A 17,791-nucleotide genomic window follows, 5' to 3' on the forward strand; every position below is an offset into this window, starting at 1 on the left:
GCTGATGTGTGAGGGAGGGAGGGAGGGAGTATTCTCCACAATGGTGATTTTTCTGGGGATCTTTGAAAATTCAGGCTCTAGTGATGGTTATTCTTTTTTATATCGGCTACACTTGCAGTGTATTTTTGAGGTGCATTTTTGAGCTTTGCTTTGCAAACATAAATGGAACTGTTCTCTTTGTAGTTGCTCTCAGTCATGTCCATCCTGTGTCTTGTCCTCCAGCTGCTGCAAAAGATTTGTGCAGCACACTGGATATAACACTTTACTGCATCACAGCAGTTATATATGAAAAAAAAAAACATCACTCAGAGCTTGCATGGCCTTTACCCACCATGCACAAACTGTCACCTAGGGTGTATTATAAACTTTTCTGTATAAGTTTTCTGTATTTTAGGTTCACAGTTTGTCACTGTGTTGTTATTTTCATTTCTGTGTCTTTGATCCCACAAAAAGCTCTGCCCTGGTCAAGGAAGCTGTTGACACAGTCCCCCTGGCCCATGTGGGCCTTTGAGCTCGTTATGGGGTGAAAGAAGGATCATGAAAGCAGAGCTTCAGAAAACACCATAGCTGCCAAATAGCAGCATTCCTAAAGTGTCATACTGTGGGCTTCTGCTTTGGATCTGAGCTCTCTCAGATTGCTGTCCACAATGTTCTTTCTTCAGTGTGGCTGTAGCAATACAGAAATATTAGCAGTAGTTACTGTTGTGTCAATGTAGAGGAATCCATCCTGTGTAGGTACTGCCATACAAGCAGAAAATGGATGGACCCTTTGCCCTGAGCTTACTGTCTGAATGTCTACAGAACACAGAAGGTAAGTGGGTATTGAGAGATTTGGAAGCTGAGAGAAATGAAGTTATGAGCAAAGAAGATTCAGCTTCACCAGCTGAAGATTGCTGATGCCTTTAGGTATGTTCCCCGTCTGAAATGTGCCACATCTCCTCCAGCTTGGTCAGCAATCCCTCATTGTTTCTGATGTATCTTTTCTGGGAGTCAAGGGGCTGGCATAGAAAATCCTGGCTTGTTCTTCACTTGTCACTTTGTCCATTGGCTGTGCTGGAAAGCCCCAGCTATGCAGTGCTAGGCTGTGTTCACACATCAGCCTGAAAGCACAGCCTCTGCACAGTGCAGATCACCAAATACACACTGTTTCATGTGAAATCTAATAGTGAAATAGGTTCAATCTCAAATCCTGGTCTAGCAAGTCGCATTAGAACATGAGAAGCTGACATGGTTTTCCCTTCTGCTTCATGTGATAAGGGAATTTCTGTTACTGATACTTATCATGAGAGACTTCTACAGTAAAAGTTATGGACAGCTCAAAGCATATCAGGAAGCAATACCTAGACTTTTCATATGGTTTACAAATGGCATTTCCAATTCTGTATACAAGTTCAAACACAAATATAGAAAGTTTTTTTGTGGTACTAATGGAAATTTCTGAATCTATAGCAGGTCCCTTACTCCATAACTGGCATAGTTTTAATAAGAACTATCCATATGTCCTTGACTTGTCATTTGTTAGAAGACTCAAAATCTTAATGGTTCACATTGGAGAAATAAAGGTCAAGATACAGGCAAAGTTCCTCTGTATTACCAAAGATAATAAAAGGGGAATATATTTGCTCCTGGTTATGCTAATTCATCACTCCAAGCACGGTGTGATTGCATTCCGTCTAGTCAGTGCTCTTCTTCGTATCTAAAGAAGAGATATAGCAAAAGTAAAGGGCACTTGGAGATAGACAGGGAAAATAATTGAGTCACAGAGAGTCTTCTGTTTGAGGAGGGATGGGAAAGATAGGGATTGTTTTAATTTAAAGAAGAGACAAATAAAAGAGAACGTGACAGTAGTGCACAGAATGATGAATGATACAGAGAAGGTGAACTGGACACTCTTGCTTGCCCTTTCGTAAGTACAGAAGCAGAGGGACATCCAATAAAGCAGAAAGGCAAAAGTAATAACACTATTGAAAGGGCGTTTTTAAATTGTAACTATCTTGTTTTCAATGGCTCATCTTCTTTCTCCATGATTCTAGAGCAGGTCTTGAGGGGCAAAGACCTCCAGGAGATGAATTCAAGTGGTCTTGCTAAGCAGTCATTGCAGTCATGCTGCAAAAACTGCTGATTGGATCAGGTTATTTGGCTTGTGTGAAGGGGAAGAACTTGTCAGATAGTCTTAAAGAACCTTTTTAGTCACAAAATAAGTGGAAGTTTAGGTAAAGACATTAATGTATGTAATGATACTATGCATGCATTTGCTAGATAGAGTAAAAAAGCAACTATTCAGGACAAGAATCTGCTACTAATGGAAGAAATATTCCTCTGCAGTTAACCCCCATGTCATTTCTTTGCTTGTCTCCCTGAATCTGCTCATGACACTTTTATAAAATGCCGATGTTGTGCCATGTTGGCTCAGGCTCTGCTGTCAGGACCAAGCAGACTTCTGTCCCGAAGGAAGTTGTTGGAAGCACATTTATTCTTCCTGAATATTCCTTTCTGATATTCTCTTACTTTTGGATGTTCCATTTTTTATTCATCTTTATTTGATAAGTTTGTACCTCTCCCCTGCCTTATTGTTAAAAAAAAAGAGAGATAATGAGGCATGCAAATTCCAGATGAGTGAGATCACATTCTGGTTAGATTCTTACAGTATCTGTTTGGATCCATTGTTACTTTCAGACTTAATCCCTGTCAGTCTTTTTTGTAGCTGTGCAATTATTTTATAATTCCTCACCAGGCTGTGCTATTTGATGTAGCACAATCCTGGCCCACCTGTGGTGATCATCACTTCAAAGCCCCGGTTCCTGTGGTCATTTTGAGTGCATGCCTGCCTCATTTCTAATGGTCTGTTGTGGTAATGTCAGCTGTGATGATTCAGCCCTGGATCACATCTGCAAGGTGGCTTTTCCTTTTCTTGCCTGCTGCAGTTTTTCCCATCTTAAAACAGGTGAAATGCCTCAGCTATTCCTGATGGAAACCACTTGCTATAATAGAGGGAAAACTGAATTTTTACTAGTACCCTTATGCCTCATAATTAGGTCTTTGTTTCTCACTCACCTACAGGACATCATGAAAGCATTTACCAACATTTTTCTTATTAAACTTTGTGCAGCAATGGATCATTTAAAATATCTACTACTCAATATAGAACAGATGTCTTTTATCAATCACGTGAAATGTATAATTTGTAAAAGTTTATGAGAGATACGTATTTATGTGTATGTGTGTATATATCTATTTACTGTGTATATGTACTGTTAGAGATGTATTTGCCTGGCACTACAGTCCAGCTCCCTCGGAAATAGTTACAGCCCTGGAATACCAACTTACAACCTAGTTTAGCCATTTGAAGTCACTGAGAAAAATTAATTGTAAATTTAATTTAGCACTCAGAGGTATGCAAATTTTATGTCTAAACTCAAGTAAAAAGATGCATTCAGTCTAAGTTTTTGGCATTTGTCAAAAGCCCTCCAAAAACCATCCAGGCTGGAGGCTAAGTTGCCTTTCATAAATCTCAGCTGAAGACTTTCTGTTGACTTCATAGGACTAAATTGTTTCTATTGTTCTTGAGTAATTACATTTTTGTTGTTATCGGTGGAAAGAGTCCCACTGGGTTGAGCATGTAAGTATATGGGAATGAGGGGAAGGAGGATTTGTGTTAGTTAAGTGGAGATGATAAAGCTGAAAACATAGCAGCAGGACATAAATCAGATTTTTCTTCTTTTTCTAGTTGGCTTGTCACAATAAAACACTGCAACAGATGCTGAAGCCAGGGTCAGATCCAGATGAAGGAGATGAAGCCTTGAGGTTTTATGCCAAGCATACGGCACAGATAGAGGTAAAGGATTGCTCTCCAGAAGATGGACTATGAGACAAGTCTGCATCTTGCGTGTGGTGTATCTCCTCTTTTTAAGCTTCCAAATGGTGTGGATTATTTATGAGGAGGAGGTTGAATAATATGCTTTTGGCTGTGGGAGATAAAGGAATACACCTATATTAGAAGTGCCTCCAAACCATCGTTTCACAGTAGCTTTGCTGTGTGTTAGCAAGCATGTTTTGTTAGGGAAATAATGACTGTGGATAGGACCTGTGTAATGAAGTCAAGAATCCTCTTGTATGGCACATCACTCAAATAAATAATCATGAGTTTCAAAGCCATTGATGCTGGCTGTTCAAATTAAAACTCTGGCTGGAGTACAAAGAGGTTTTGAAGTGGTGTAGACATTCAATATGGCTTTTGTTTAAAATACCAAGGCTTGGCCTGGTTCAGCAGTTCTGCTCTCTATTTTAAACTTTACACCTGCCATGGGTTGGACTTAAATAAAGGTCCACAGAGGTATCCCACCACAGGATAGGTGGAACCTCCATGGCCTTGGCTATCCAGAGAGCAGCTCAGTGCTCCTCTTAATGCATTTCAATTTGGGTGCTGCTGAGGTCTCTCTTAGCAATTATCAGCCTGTTTATCTGTGTAGCTTGTAAATTTAGGCATTAAGCAAGCACTGTGGTCAACTTTTATGTGACCAATAGCTTCTTCTGGAAAAGTGAAACTCAACCCAGCATTGCTGCTGTACAAAATCGATAATTGCTTGTCTTTGAAAGCAGTCCTAAACCTGTTTGGTGTTTCAGATGTTATCTCCCCTATATTAACATACCTCATTTGTTTGATTTGAAATTCAAATAGTGGGGGCTTTTTATTTTCACCAGTGGCTGTAGGGAAGCATGGTTGTAGGAATCAAAAAGGGTTTTCTACCCATTTCTGTATTTTTAGTAATGCAAAGTCAACAATCAGAATGGGGAAGCAAATTTGATAGCAGTGTGGTGTGATAAAATAAAATCTAGCTTCCTCACCAGTAACTTGCTAGGTGCTGAAGTGCAAACAATTCAAAATCTTGGAGTTTGTCAAGTAAAAAGACAAAGACTGACAAGATACGAGTGCTGTCTGAATAACAAAGTGTTATTTTTGTATATTCACCTTTACAACTTATCCCATCATAGAAAGAGATTCAAGATGAGAAAAGTATTTTGTAATCAGAGCAGAAAGCCCCTGAACTTCTCCACTTTTTGCTGGGAGAGATTTGTTTCAATTTGCTGACAAATTGAATTATTCTGAATTACAACATTTTTTATATTTGGGGAAGTCTGAACCTAGGTTTTTCTTGAGACTTTTATTTGCCACCTTATTCAGGCAGGCTTTTGAAAATAAAAACAGCTTTACTCTGTTTTGGGATTGATTGGTCCAACTTTATTGTAATGTTCAAATAATTAATACATTAATTTGTAAATAAAAAGGGAGCTGTGAACAAGAAAAGATATGACAAAATTATTGGATAGTCACAGACTCTGACAAAAATGTGCATTTTATTTGTAGATTGTTCGCCACGATAGAACAATGGAAAAGATTGTCTTTCCTGTCCCCAATATTTGTGAATTCCTCACTCGGGAATCCAAAAGTCGGGTATTCAATACAACAGAGAGAGATGAACAAGGGAGCAAAGTCAATGACTTTTTCCAGCAGACTGAAGATCTGTACAACGAGATGAAGTGGCAAAAGAAAATTAGGAGTAAGTACTGTAATTTTAACAAAATAGCTTCATTATGCTAAAACCTTGCTTTTAAACCTTCAAATAATTTTAATGATACGGTTTTCTCTGTTCACTCTGACACTGCAACAGACAAAACTGTTCTGGGCTTGAGAGTGTAGGTCAGCTGAGATATTTACATGCCTCCATAAAAGAAGTGTAATATGGAACAGTTATTAATTTTTTCAAGATGATGTTTTGGACTCCAAAAGTTAAATTGATGGACGGAAGAACTGGTTGTAGTTCTACTAATCTTGATAGTGTTGCACCTAATTAAGCCAAGGCCCCTAATATTTAACAAAAACATGTGTAGCTGCATATTTGAGGTTTGCAGATTCCTGAAAGGCCATTAAAAGACTCATAAAAGTCAGTCACTTAAAATCCTCTCTCACCAGAACCTCAGCTGCTTTAGATCTGCCCAGCTCCCATGGAATCAGTCCTGCTCTGCCAGTCCACATCAGCCTGGCATGACTGGCCTGCAGGGTGTCCCAGCTGGCCCATGCTGGTGCACGTCCCATGGTACTGGGGAGGCACATGTGTGGCCTTGAGCTGCTTGGTCAAGATCATAGGGGAGAGATCAAAGCAGGGACACCAAGAGGAGGGGCAGGGCAGCCCCACCAGATATGCTGAATGTCTTCAGCTCCCTGGTGGGCAGTACAGCAGATGGCCCTTGGCAGGAATGGGGCTATGGTCCATGTTCCTGGGTCAGAAGGCTCCTGCCAGTTCAGCCACTGGCCTTTGGAGCAGAAAGTTGTATTTTATATATCATAGAATCACAGAATGGTTTGGGTTGGGAGGGAACTTAAAGATCACACAGTTCCACTCCTCCTGACATGAGCAGGGAAACCTTCCACTATCCCAGTTTGCTCAGAGCCCCATCCATCCTGGCCTGGGACACTTCCAGGGATCCAGGGAAAGCCACAGCTTCTCTGGGCAACCTGTGCCAGGGCCTCACCACCCTCACAGGGAACAATTCTTTCCTGATATCCAACCTAACCCTACCCTCAGTCTGAAGCCATTCCCCTTGCTTTGTCACTCCAGGCCCTTGTCAAGAGTCTCTCTCCATCTTTCCTGTGGGTTCCCTTCAGGCACTGGAAGGCCACAATGAGGTCACCCCAAAGCCTTCTCTTTTCTGGGCTGAACACATATAAAAATGCCTAAAAGTGATCACTTCATTCACTGCCAAAATGCAGATGCTCTTAGAGTGTCGCACACCTTCTCACAGCAATTGTTCAGGAAGGAAGGAAGGAATAGGGTCTAGAGCAGCAGGATAGGCTGAGGATAGAATGTGGAAGCATCCTGAATGTGATGGAAATATGGATGTTATTGCAATTTTCTATATGTCAATTCCCAGGCTTTAATTTTCAGCAGCAGCAAGTCGTCAGCATGAGCCCCATCGCCCCAAGTCTGCTTCTTTTGGTGGCACCCTAAAAACTTAGTAGTGGCAAACTGACCAGAATATAAGTTGAAAAATACATGATTCCATAATCTGAAGTCTATTTGGGAATAAAAGTCATTGTATTGTAGAAAAAATTACTTCAGTAAAAAAAAAAACTTACTGGGGGTTTTGCATTAGAAACACAAATAAAAGAGCCAACCCAACAATTAGATAGACCAGACCTGCCTAATGCTGTAAACAAAGAAAATTGCTTTATTTTCATTCAGAACAGAAATTTCTCAATTCCTTTCATTAATGGAATATCCCACAAGCCCCCGTGCTGGGTTTTTATTATATTATTTGAAAAGATAATACAGGTTGAAGCAGGGTTCATTCTTTAGCCAAGTGTCTGTTAGCATGAAGTCTGTGCTTCTTAAATTGACAGATGTCATTTTTGCAATGGCTCCAAATGTTTAAATCCCAGCAGTCAGCAGCACAAGGTTATCACAGTGAAATCTGAATATTTACCTAATTGCTATTAAAGGCTATTTAGACTAAAACCTGAGACAGTCATATGCAGTTGAAGGAGTCTGCTGTTTATAAAAACTTAGCTGGGTTCTCTGCATACTTGCAGTAAGTTTTCAGTACTTTAAAATCTAGTTAGGAGGAATGCATCATGTTTGAAACCTCTCTGACCAGAGATGTTTTTACACTATTGCACATAGGATCTTGTTTCAAATGTCCATTTAAGCATATTGTAATGCATTAACACATATGAAGTACTTGCCTGAGTCTTAGCACCCTCTGATCTTTTTCCTGGCCTTCCTGCTGAACCATGTATGTGACTCTAGACACAAATTCAACTCTGTTTTGCACTGTTTCCCCTTTTAGTCTTTTCTAGCTAGGCTGTAGGTTCTCTGGGGTATGGGCTATTTCTCTGTGTTTGTACAGCACTTCACATATGGAGATTATGGCGTGTTTGAGTCCTTTCAAGCAGGAGTACAGAGCTGTTGGTCAGCAGGTGACCATGAACTTCTGAGCATCACACAGGAAACAGTCAGCTTCTGTAGAAACAAAACCCAGGCAGACCAAATTTTGCCTGCTTCCCAAGCAGATCAAAATGTTTTTAGTTTGACAGAGGTGGGGAAAATACTCCAGTTCTGACACCATGCCTGTTCCATTGTTCCTTGCCTATGTCATTGGTGTACTTGGTCCAAATAGGTCATCTGGATGATACATTCTGGGTGTTCTGGTTGACTGGTATTCAGAGTGCTAAAATCCATTTGTTTGCTTCGTTTTATGTCCCCATGCACAGAAACTGCAGATTCAGATGCAGCTGAAAAGATTCCCTTGCAAAATATCCAGGCCTAAAATCTTACCAGAGGCAAAACTCTGGTATATAATAAACTGTATTGTGATCTTTGGATTAAAAGCTCTGCTTGAAACTCTGTTTTATGGCAAATGTATGTTTAATAATTGTCTATTTTAGTTAATTTTAAAGATCTACATATTTTCTACATTAATCTGTTTTTACTTCCCTTGGGGCCATTGGTGATTGAATTTCTGCTTGCTTTCAGCTTATTGATTGCTGCTTTTCTTCCCTTTCTAGATAATCCAGCCCTGTTTTGGTTCTCCAGACACATCTCTCTCTGGGGAAGCATTTCCTTCAATCTTGCTGTATTCATCAATTTAGCAGTTGCTCTGTTCTACCCTTTTGGAGATGATGGAGATGAAGGCAAGTAGAGTTTGGTCTTATTTTTTTGTTTTAATTTTAGATGCTTTCATTTCTAAAGGTAACAAATAAAGCTGCATTTTCAGGTTCAGTCATATCTGGAAACCATTTAATGTCTCCTAAGTAGGTACCAGATGTTGTCTGAAATGTGGTGGTTGATTTGTGTGTCACGTGGCCCACACAATGCAGAGTAGAATAGACAGAGCATAAGCTAGAGATTATCTAGATGATCTCAGCTAATTTTTTTATATTGCCATATTGCAGTGTCCTACTGCACACATTTAGCTACAGCTTCTGAATTGAAGGAGAATTCCTGGTAACAGAGAGACAGAGACTTCTTAAGCCTGACCAAATTGAATGACTTGCAGTCTTGAAAACATATGGAAGAGAATTATTTGAAAACTAGCTTGTTAGCTTTTGACTATATTGTTTATTGGCATAAAAGTGTATAAATGTTGCAAGGGATAAATGCATTATGTAAAAATACTCTTAAAACTTAGGATTCTGTCTCTGCTTCATCCCATGTCACAGGAAATATTTAATGAAATTTTTTATTTGCTATGAATGCAGCAGACTAGCAGGAGGCCTCTTTGAAGCCCAAACAAGCTTAACTGGGATAAAGCAGACAAAATAGTTCAGAATACTGGTAATGGGAGCCACACACCTCTGGGCCTTTGATTCATGGCCAGTCAGTAATGTGACTGAAAGTCACCTCTTTTTGATGGCATGTGAACTGGGCTGGTGGAAGCAGTCCAGCTTCTAGTAGATACATGTGCTTTTCACAAACACCACAGCTGGCACCAGCAAACATTCCTGCTGGCTGGTGGAACAGAAAGGCAGCAGATTAAAATATATTGGCATGGGGACCACACTGCCCTCGCAGCCCAAGGGATGGTCTCTGCAGGTCACAGCTCAGGCAGCTCCACAGCCTTGTGGAGTGAAGCAGCGTTTGCAGGGCTGTGCCCTGGAGAAGGGAAACGTCTTTTCCATAGGGCTTTGTAAACTGGGGAGTCACTCAGAGCATGTTAGAGCCCACAGAGAATGAGAGGAGAAATAGAGGGTCAAAAATAAACCTTTTAAGCTACTAAATTTTAGCTAATCTATACTCATGCAAATCCTCTAGTCTGCAATCAGTAGGTATTAATACTTATTCTGAACCGCAGATTTATATGGCTTTAGTTTAAGTGGCCCCAGTAATCCAGTGATAGCGCATTTCAGGATTCCAGCTCCTGGTGCTTGTAAAGCCAAAGGGACTCCTGAGCAATAAGGAACAGGGGAACAGGTGTGGCCAAATCGCATTAGCAGTTCATGAGGCATCCTCCTTGCTTCCAGCCTCCCTCTCCACCATAGCCTGATCCAACAGCTGGAGTTTGTCTTCCATTTTTCCCCTTCACCCTGTGTAAATCCACCTCTATTCACCTGTCTGAGGTGCCTGGGCTGATCTAATCATCCCAAAATGCTGCCTTTTAGGAGGTGTTTGCTGTTCTTATGTAATATGACATAAGCAAAACTGCTCCAGCTGAAGGCCATTCCTGAAAGAAGCCTAAAACAAAGGAGACAATAGCACATGGTGACAGGACAAGGGGGAAGGGCTTCAAGCTGGCAGAGAGTAGGTTTAGTTTAGATATTAGAAAAAAACTCTACCCTGTGAGGGTGGTGAGGCCCTGGCACAGGTTTCCCAGATAAACTTTGGCTGCCCCATCCCTGGAATTGTCCAAGGCCAGGTTGGATGGAGCTCTCAGCAACCTGGGATCGTGGAAGGTGTCCCTGCCTGTGGCAGGGAGAATGGACATTTATGATCTTTAAGGTCACTTTCAACCCAAACCATGATTCTGTGAGGACTCCTTACCTTCAGGGTACCTGTCTGCACATGGTCGTGATGTGGGTCCTGCAACATGAAATTGCTGGACCTGCAGTAGGGAAGGAAAACTAGTTTGTGAAAGAACCACAGAGAGCATTGGCCTTACCTTTCAGATGGGCTTGAAAGGAATTTTTTAAGATCCTTTACAAGTTTCTAAATCTTGTTGCCAAAGAAACTCTCTGCCAGAACTGACCTTGAACCTCCCACATAGAAATTCCTGAATTTCGGAAGAGTTTGGATGCCATCTGAATGTTGAGGCTAGGGCCTGGTCTCATTGTTTTCTAATCCCAGCGATGCTGCTCAGCTGTGTATCTGTTGCCAAAGAGATAGCATGATTCCTATTGTGAGTCTAGCTAAATTTTCTATTCCCTTCTCCCCCGTCACTGACCTCTCAGTTCATCCCATAACAATAGAAGTCAGTGTACAAGTGTGACAGTGCCTTGAGATCTGAATGTGCTTTTTATATCGCAGCAACACGGTGCGTTTCCACGGCTTTAAGCCGAGGGTGAGGGAAAACAGGGGCACGGCTCAAAACCCGGGGAGCGCCTGGAGCCAGCATGTTGCAGAGCAGCAGAGACTGGCTGTGCAGGCACCCGGGAGCACTGCAGATGCTGCCCAGCCCTGCCCGGGGCTGCTCCCGCCGTGCCAAGTGCCCCGCTCCCGTGCAGAGGCTCCTGCGGAACACCCGCGGCCCTTCGGGAGGGAGCTGCTTTTTTGGGAGCCGGGGCTGGAAACGTGTCCCTCCTCTCACTCGCTGTGCTGCCCCCAGCACCGGCTATTTCTGTAGCTGAGCAATCACGGAATCAGACCGGAGGGGCCCTAATGATCCCTGCAGAAGGGAGCTGATTAGTGGCTTGCTCCAGGAGAAGGGTAAACTGTTCCATCTCTGAGCACTCCCTGGATTTTAATGGAAATTTCATTAGCCGCTCGTATTATTACCTGTGCAAAAAGCAACAATACTCTGAGAATAATAGCTCCTGCTGCAATTAGGGCAAGCTGTGGTCAGCAGTTGTGATGCATGAATCACGCTTTTGTTAGCTCTGCCGGCAAAGGAATTGATCTTTTGGATCCGTTTCTTGGTGAAAAATGGAGTCTCCAAAGATGCCTTTCTCAAATCTCCCTTTCTCCTCTGTGCAGGCACGCTCTCACCGTTGTTTTCCGTGCTCCTCTGGATAGCAGTGGCGTTTTGCACAGCAATGCTGTTTTTCATCTCCAAGCCTGTTGGCATTCGACCCTTTTTGGTGTCTGTTATTCTCAGGTCTATCTATACTATAGGGCTCGGTCCTACCTTGATACTCCTTGGTGCTGCTAATGTAAGTACTTCAAAAGCAACCAGAATTTCCCTTTCAGCAGAAGGAAAGATGTTAAGGGTCTCCTATTAAAAAACTCCTTTGATTAGAGCTGAGCAAAATCTTCTTTTTCTGGTTAATTGGTTAAGCCAAAAAAATAAATCATTTCCAGTCATCCTGAAACAGCAGTGTCAGCGAAGTGGGAAGCTAAGAAAAAAACTGGTTTAGTTTTGTGCATATGCAAATATTTTACAAACAAAAAAATATGAAATTTAAAGAAATATTGCTGCATAAGGGCAATCAAATCTACAGTTCATGTTAAAAGAATAATTTTCTCTACCAGTAATCTCAGCACTATTGACACAAATTTGTGAAATGTTTCTGAGACCTTAAATATATTTTCAGGAAGAAAAGAGTTTTCAGAATTAAAAATTCTCTCAGCCCTTTGCCAGATCTCTTAACTTAGACATGAATAAGTTTGCATGCTTACTGAGCTTGGTAAGATACACAGTTGTGCTCACAAGTCATTTATTTAAATTTCTGCCTGACTGCTACAGCTCTAATTCACCCCAGCACCAAGTATTGAGCTGTTTGCCACCAGTTCTGTATATGAGAATTTCACATACTGAAAAATACCCAGACATATAGTCAAAGGTAAAGGCAAGTAAAGCAGCGTTTGCCCACGACAAATCTCTGAACAAAGGAGTCATGTTGAGTCCTCATTCCTTGTCCTGGACTGCCAGAGAGATGAGGTGAGACCCTTTGCTGCTGTTCACTTGTGCAGTGCTGCTCGTGTGCAGGCAAAGCTTGGGAGCCATGGAGAATCTAATGCTGTTGTTTAAACACTATACTTAAAAAAATGTCCTCAGTTCTGAAGGGGTTTTTTAGGGATTTTAAACTGAAGAACACGATCTGAAGGAAATAGATCTCACACACCCCCACACACACTTTCTGTTGTGTTACTATTGTTCTCTTGGTAGTAGCATGCCTCGCTCCTCTTACATAGTCTCGGGTCTAAACTCAAAATTGTTGGGAGTTCACTCCCCGGCTGGATTTTAATGCCTTGTGACATTAACCCTGCCCACGTCATCACTAATGTTATAGGAATAAATCACAATGTAATGAGGCACAGTGCAGTGCTGGAGAGGTGATGTACTTCCACTCACCCTCACGGGCTCATTCCTGGTGCACTGTCAGAGCTGGATTTCTCTCACCTCACTCCGGCTAAAAGGTTGTGCTTTTAGTCAAACCAACCTATCTAGACAGCAACCCAAACAATAAATACCAAGATTTTTCTGATGGCTTAAACCTAGCCTTTGTTACCCCTCTACAGCTCTGTAACAAAATTGTGTTCCTGGTGAGCTTTGTTGGGAACCGTGGGACTTTCACCCGTGGCTACAGAGCGGTCATCATGGACATGGCTTTTCTCTACCACGTGGCCTATGTCCTGGTCTGCATGCTGGGCCTCTGCGTGCACGAGTTCTTCTACAGCTTCCTGGTAAGTACGTGCTGCTGTGGAGGGGAAAACTCTGCAAAAATAGAAAATACCGTTACCCATGCAGCTGTCTTCAATTTCTTCCTGACAATCAAGCCAAATCATGTGTATTTTTAGCATGCCGTTGTGTTGCTGCCCCTTAGGAGCTGCTGTTTTTATTAGAGCCTGTTTCTGTTAGGACTTATTTTATCTGTTTTAGAGCTGAAAGTTTGCTCCTTTCTTCTCAGACAATCATCACCCAGCCCACTCCTTTTCCCCAGCTTTCTTTATATTCTGTGTTCCTGTATCTTCTGTCAGCTCTAGCATTTTGGGTTGTCCAGGGGTATGTGCATCATACCTGTACCAAAGGATCCCATTCCTCAATACATTTTTAACAAATTACTTGGGAAATGCGGGTGGCATGCCTCTGGTGTAGCAGGAAGATTCATCACCTGAAATGTATCCCACTTCATTTTCTTTTGTTGCCATTACCCAGATGGAATGCCTTTTAATAAGTTGGTACAGGTGCAGTGAAAATGAATCACACAAAATTATGCTAAACTCTGCTAACTGCTCCCTTCATGCTGAGTAGCAGTAAAAGGTGTTTCACTGCTCTTGTTTGCTAATCCTTTTGCTCTATAGTGGAACATGTGAAACTCGTAGGGAGACTGACTAAATTGTGGTCATTTACATTGATTCACTTTCCTGTTGTGTTTTTTGTCAGCTTACTGAATAGTGCTGAACTCCTAGCATTTCAAAGATGTGTTAAGCACACTAAAATTTTCAGGGGTTTAGTGCTAACTCAGGTAGTGCTCCTGTTGAAGTCAGACTTTTCAGATTTTGACATTAAAATTTGCTCAACTTTGAAGCAGACTTTAAAGGAACCAAGACTGTGGCTGTAGCTGCAGGACCCTCTTCAAATGGATGTAACTCTCCTTCTCAAAAAATGCACAAATTACCTGCTGTTCCTTCAATGAGTTAGGTGATCTCTATCCAAAGTGCCAAGAAGCTTAAGAAACATTTTTTGTACTTACTTTTTTTCAGTGATTGCTATTGACCAATGTCCATGATTCATGGACATTACCCACATACTCAGCTTGTTTCCAGGTGTTCACTTAGTGGATGTAGTCTAAACTCTAATATTTGTTTATAACTGTCTCCCCTCTTTCTTTCTTCCTTCATTATTAATCCTTTCATAAGGCTGTGGATTTCAGATAAGTTGTGGCTAATACCTTCTTCTGTGGAGAGTTTTGATAAATCAGTGTGTCACTTTATATCAGTAATCGGAGTGTTTTGAAGTAGAAATACATACATTATAGATAAGGTCCAAAGCACTATAGAACATCAAGAAAATTGTAAGAGAAAAAAGTTAGAGGTTCTTGTAAAGCTCCTGTCACATTTAATTGCTAGTTTAGGCTTTTGACACTTAAAGCAATATTATCTTAATATATACTTTTCTTTAAAGTTAAATACCAGGAAAGCTTATAATGCAGGATAAAGAAGAATAAAAGTTTCTAGTCTTATACAAAGAGTGCCATGAATTTAACTTTGTCCTAAAGAGGGGTGGCCCCAATCCTTGTCCATGTGACATTTACATGATGCCATGAACTCAAATAAGTTTACAAATATGTAATTACTTACATGTATGAGTGCATTTTTGAGTTGCAGCCTGTGCATGTTTGTCAGATGAGAGATAACATGAAAAATTACTTTGTAGATAAAGATCCATAGTAAGAAGACACTTCTTCAATTTCAATCCAACCTGGTTTTAAACAGGGGGAAACAATGGATCTTGGTGGTAGGTGTTGTCCATCTCTGAATCAGACTCAAATATACTTTGTAGCTTTGGATTTTGCTATAATTAGTTTTAAAATTTAAAGTTCTGTGCTAGATTTTCTCCTCCATAAGCATGCCCAACTCCCACTGAAATCAATGTAAGTTTATGAAGCTGAGAAGGTAGAACATAGCTCGATGTATGTTTCAGTAGTTCAAATTGTTTTCCTGTGTAGAATCTATATATTGCCTCATTTGTATTCATTTTTCCTCTACTCTCTGCCTTCCCCAGCTGTTTGATCTGGTGTACAGGGAGGAGACATTGCTAAATGTGATAAAAAGTGTTACCCGGAATGGCCGTTCAATTATCCTGACTGCAGTGCTAGCACTCATCCTGGTTTATCTCTTCTCCATCATTGGCTTCCTCTTCCTGAAAGATGACTTTATCATGGAGGTTGACAGGTTGAAAATCAGGACCCCTGCTGCAGGTATTGTTTTTTATATTAAAATTTCCTTCTGATGTATCCCTTTTTCTGTCTGCCTAACCTAAATTTTCATCTAAGGACATCAAATTTCTTTATTTGTGCCTGCGTGACTGCAGAACTAATTCCATATACCTTAGAACTCAATTAAGTCTCTGTGTAAAATTTAATGTGCATAGGGTTGTTTTAGTCTGGGCTTATTTGTTGAAATGCTAAAATCTAAGACATTTGATTTATTATGTTTGCTTCACAAACTTATGATAACATTAAAAAAATAATCAGTATTTCCTAAGTATTTTCCTAAGTGAAAAGCAGATCAAAGTGGATTGTATTGGTTCTCATCCCACCTTAAAAGCAGCTCATAGTAATTTCCATGTACTGCATGAGGCATGTGATCTTAACATGTTCATTAACTGCATTCATTTCATTGCTTTTTAAGCTTCATCCAGCAGAAATTTATTACAGAATTTACATTTCTCCTGATAGGGGCATCTTTTAAATTCAGTGTGTACCTCATGATCATCATTGTTAGTGTATAATCCTGGCTTCAGTAAAGTCATTGGGAGGTTTGGAACCAGTTTTAAAAAGGCCAGGATTTCAGCTTTCTGGAATGAGAGACTTTGCTAAAGTGAATACAGAGCTACAAACTTGCTGTGCTAGAAAAGAGCCAGGTCTGGTCTGTTGGGAGCTTTGTATGTGCTGCCAACCAGCCTGCTGGGAGCATGGGCAGGGGACTAACTGGCTGCAGAGAAATACTTGAGAATAGCTGGTGATTAAATTCCTCGAGGCATGATTTTCCCAAATGCTGAGCCCTTCAGACCTGTACACAAGCACAGAACTGGCGGAACCCAGCTGGGGCTGTGTGTGCTCAGTGTTTGCCAGTCTTTTCCTGAAGTTGTTTTTTCAGGATTTAAAGCTCACAAACAAGGCAAAGGTCATTCAAGACTCATGGGCCTGGTGTACTTCAGCAGCTGGTTGAAAACTATATGAAAAAAAAGAACCTGACAGATTTCTTTAACAGACCATGATTTTTTTTTAATTTTTTTTTTTTCCCTACTGATCATCCATTAGGGGCTAAATTGGATTATATTTGACTTACCATTCATTTTTGTGACATAACTTAGGCTGTGAAGCCTCACTTTGAAATGTAGTTGTGACCATCTTGATAAAACAGGCTACACACAGCTCTGGTCTGATCCAGGGCACCAGCTTCCGTGTGTTTGTGTTGCTTCTGTTGAGCTCTTGGCAGATTTTTGTGGTGTGGGTATGTTCTTGCTGGCTTCATACATTGCCATTTCTGATCAAAAACTCATCAAGAAAATATGCTGACTGCATGTTGATGGAACATTATGCTTCCCAGGACAAGTGCTTTAAATTTTTTCTTTATAAAGTAGCAGAAAGAGTAAGTCAGAGTGCATGTTTTCTGCATTACACATACTGTCTTAGGCTGTTATTTTGTTGTATAGTTTTGTCTTCATTTTTTCTCCTTAAACCTTTTTGCATCTCTAATTTGAAATGCAGAAAATTGTTGAAGGTGCACAAGAGAAAATTGGTTTGATAAAATCAAGCTGATGTACACATTTACCACTTCGGGAATGTTAAATTAGTGTTTTACACAAACCCATACATATTTACAAATGAGTACCAAACTGTGTTATAATCCTTGAAAACCCTTAAATATTCTACATTCAGGATAACTGAACATCAGCTTGGTGTCCTTCTTGTCAGCTTTTGTGAATAATTTATCTAATGGTTTTAAAAACTGACATTATTTTCATATCTGACAGTTGTTTCCTGCTTTGAATATATTTTGTTCTCACCAGAAGCAGCTGCATTTGATGTAGATTCATTAATTTCAGGAGATGAAATGGGAATAGCTGTGATATACAGTAAATATAAAACTGTGTTTTTGTTCACTGTGATTGCTTTGAGCTGTTGAGGCAGACTCTTTTGAGGAGGGAGGAATTGCCGTTGCAATTTGTTCTGTTTTTTCTTCTTAGCTCTCCAACCTGGTGATTCGCTCCTAGAAAATAATGATTTAAAACTTTACATCAATGTAGTGCCTGTCTTTTTGTCAACATCCCACTTTTTCCACAGGTATTGGTGAAGTTCCCACTACAACCCTGACATCAATGATGGGAGCCTGTGCAAAAGAGAACTGTTCCACAAGTATCCCAGATCTTAACCCAGGTCAGTACAGAAGTTCCCTCAGACCAATCACTCAGA

The 17,791-nt window shown here is 40.7% G+C and overlaps 1 protein-coding gene across 4 annotated transcripts in view; it reads left to right on the plus strand.

The window, feature by feature from the left end:
* Positions 1 to 17,791, plus strand: part of ITPR2 (inositol 1,4,5-trisphosphate receptor type 2) — a 241,806-nt gene that overhangs the window by 191,772 nt on the left and 32,243 nt on the right. For all 4 annotated transcript variants that reach the window (XM_015628084.3, XM_015628085.3, XM_033514205.1 and 1 more), the window contains 7 exons: positions 3,728 to 3,835; positions 5,366 to 5,558; positions 8,564 to 8,689; positions 11,685 to 11,860; positions 13,170 to 13,334; positions 15,376 to 15,571; positions 17,663 to 17,755. In XM_015628084.3, the coding sequence (XP_015483570.1) occupies positions 3,728 to 3,835; positions 5,366 to 5,558; positions 8,564 to 8,689; positions 11,685 to 11,860; positions 13,170 to 13,334; positions 15,376 to 15,571; positions 17,663 to 17,755 (1,057 nt within the window). The remainder of the gene's footprint in view (positions 1 to 3,727; positions 3,836 to 5,365; positions 5,559 to 8,563; positions 8,690 to 11,684; positions 11,861 to 13,169; positions 13,335 to 15,375; positions 15,572 to 17,662; positions 17,756 to 17,791) is intronic.

Source organism: Parus major, chromosome 1A (assembly GCF_001522545.3).
Source record: "Parus major isolate Abel chromosome 1A, Parus_major1.1, whole genome shotgun sequence".
Classification (NCBI taxonomy): domain Eukaryota; kingdom Metazoa; phylum Chordata; class Aves; order Passeriformes; family Paridae; genus Parus; species Parus major.